The sequence below is a fragment of the Galeopterus variegatus genome, unplaced genomic scaffold (assembly GCF_000696425.1).
Source record: "Galeopterus variegatus unplaced genomic scaffold, G_variegatus-3.0.2 Scaffold19598, whole genome shotgun sequence".
In the NCBI taxonomy this organism is placed as follows: Eukaryota; Metazoa; Chordata; class Mammalia; order Dermoptera; family Cynocephalidae; genus Galeopterus; species Galeopterus variegatus.
Genome location: NW_007745709.1, coordinates 20260 through 21291, shown reverse-complemented (window position 1 = coordinate 21291; position 1032 = coordinate 20260). Strand labels below are relative to the sequence as shown.

Sequence of the window (1032 nt, the reverse complement as noted above, 5' to 3'; positions counted from 1 at the left end):
GCAGGTCTAGCCTTCAGGTATCCAAAGCAGAGGAACTGAGGACATCCACAATGAATCTCACATAGAAAACCCCTCTTTGCATTTTTCACAGAAGGAAAACAGGAAATATTTTTTCATACATACACGTTAAAAATGAGTAAAAGGAAAGAAAACAGCACAGAGCTCCATCAGCTAAATGCAGGTCGTGTTGTCTGAGAACACTGCACGTCTGCAGCTTGTCTAGGGGGAGGAGAGTGAGACTCGGGTCCCAGCCCCTTGTTCTTCCTTTTCTCAGTGTCAGGTGGAGACAAGGAGCAGCAGGAGCAGGAAGAGTGGCGCTCTACATGGTAAGGCTCGGCCCTTCCCCCGGAGGCCCAGAGGAAACTTGACCTCACACGTGTCCCTGAGTGACAAGGGCCACATCTCTGAGGATGTCATCACAGAGGCCTGACAGGGAGGGCCCTGGGAAGGAGATCAGCACCTGGGGTACTTCTCAGATTCTGTGCTGGGAAGGAAGCTAGGATGGGCCAGGGAAGGGGTGCTGCCCAGCAGGGCCAGGGGTGGGGGGTAGTGGACCAACCGTGCTGGATCTGGAGGTGGGGACGTGGGCCCAACTGTGGGCATGCTGTTTTAACTTTGCCAAGGCTGATTCCTCTTTGGCATGACCCCGTCCTTCCTCCCCCAGAGGGTNGAAGGTAAGCAAACCTGTGCACAAACCCAACAGCCAATGAGTTTCTCTTTCCTTCCTATTACTATTTCTACTTTTCCAAATCACCTAGAGAGATTTCTGAGATGGGAAATGTCAGGAAAGATTAGAACATCATCCTTCTAGGGACAGGCAGGGCAAGGGTAAGAGTGGGCACTACGGTTTCTGTCCAAAGCTCTCAGAACAGCTGTGCTGCTGAGCTAGAGGATCCAGGGCAAGGGCAGACACTAAGACTCAACTTGGTGGCCTAGGCTGGGATTGCTGAGAGCTGAGATCTCTGCAGGGGAGCTGAGCACTGGCTCTTCAGTGCCTTCCCACGACAGGCCCCTTGGGCCAAGACTTGCCTC

General features: G+C 53.1%; 2 protein-coding genes across 2 annotated transcripts in view; both read left to right on the top strand.

The window, feature by feature from the left end:
- The window catches only part of LOC103583093 (spermatogenesis-associated protein 31-like), a 2176-nt gene extending 2166 nt beyond the window's left edge, over positions 1-10 (top strand). Inside the window, exon 3 of the mRNA XM_008564507.1 lies at positions 5-10. Within this exon, the coding sequence (XP_008562729.1) occupies positions 5-10 (6 nt within the window). The remainder of the gene's footprint in view (positions 1-4) is intronic.
- A 122-nt stretch (positions 11-132) lies between these two features.
- The window catches only part of LOC103583092 (spermatogenesis-associated protein 31E1-like), a 5772-nt gene continuing 4872 nt past the window's right edge, over positions 133-1032 (top strand). The window contains exons 1-2 of the mRNA XM_008564505.1: positions 133-181; positions 275-326. Coding sequence (XP_008562727.1) covers positions 133-181; positions 275-326 — 101 coding nt within the window. The remainder of the gene's footprint in view (positions 182-274; positions 327-1032) is intronic.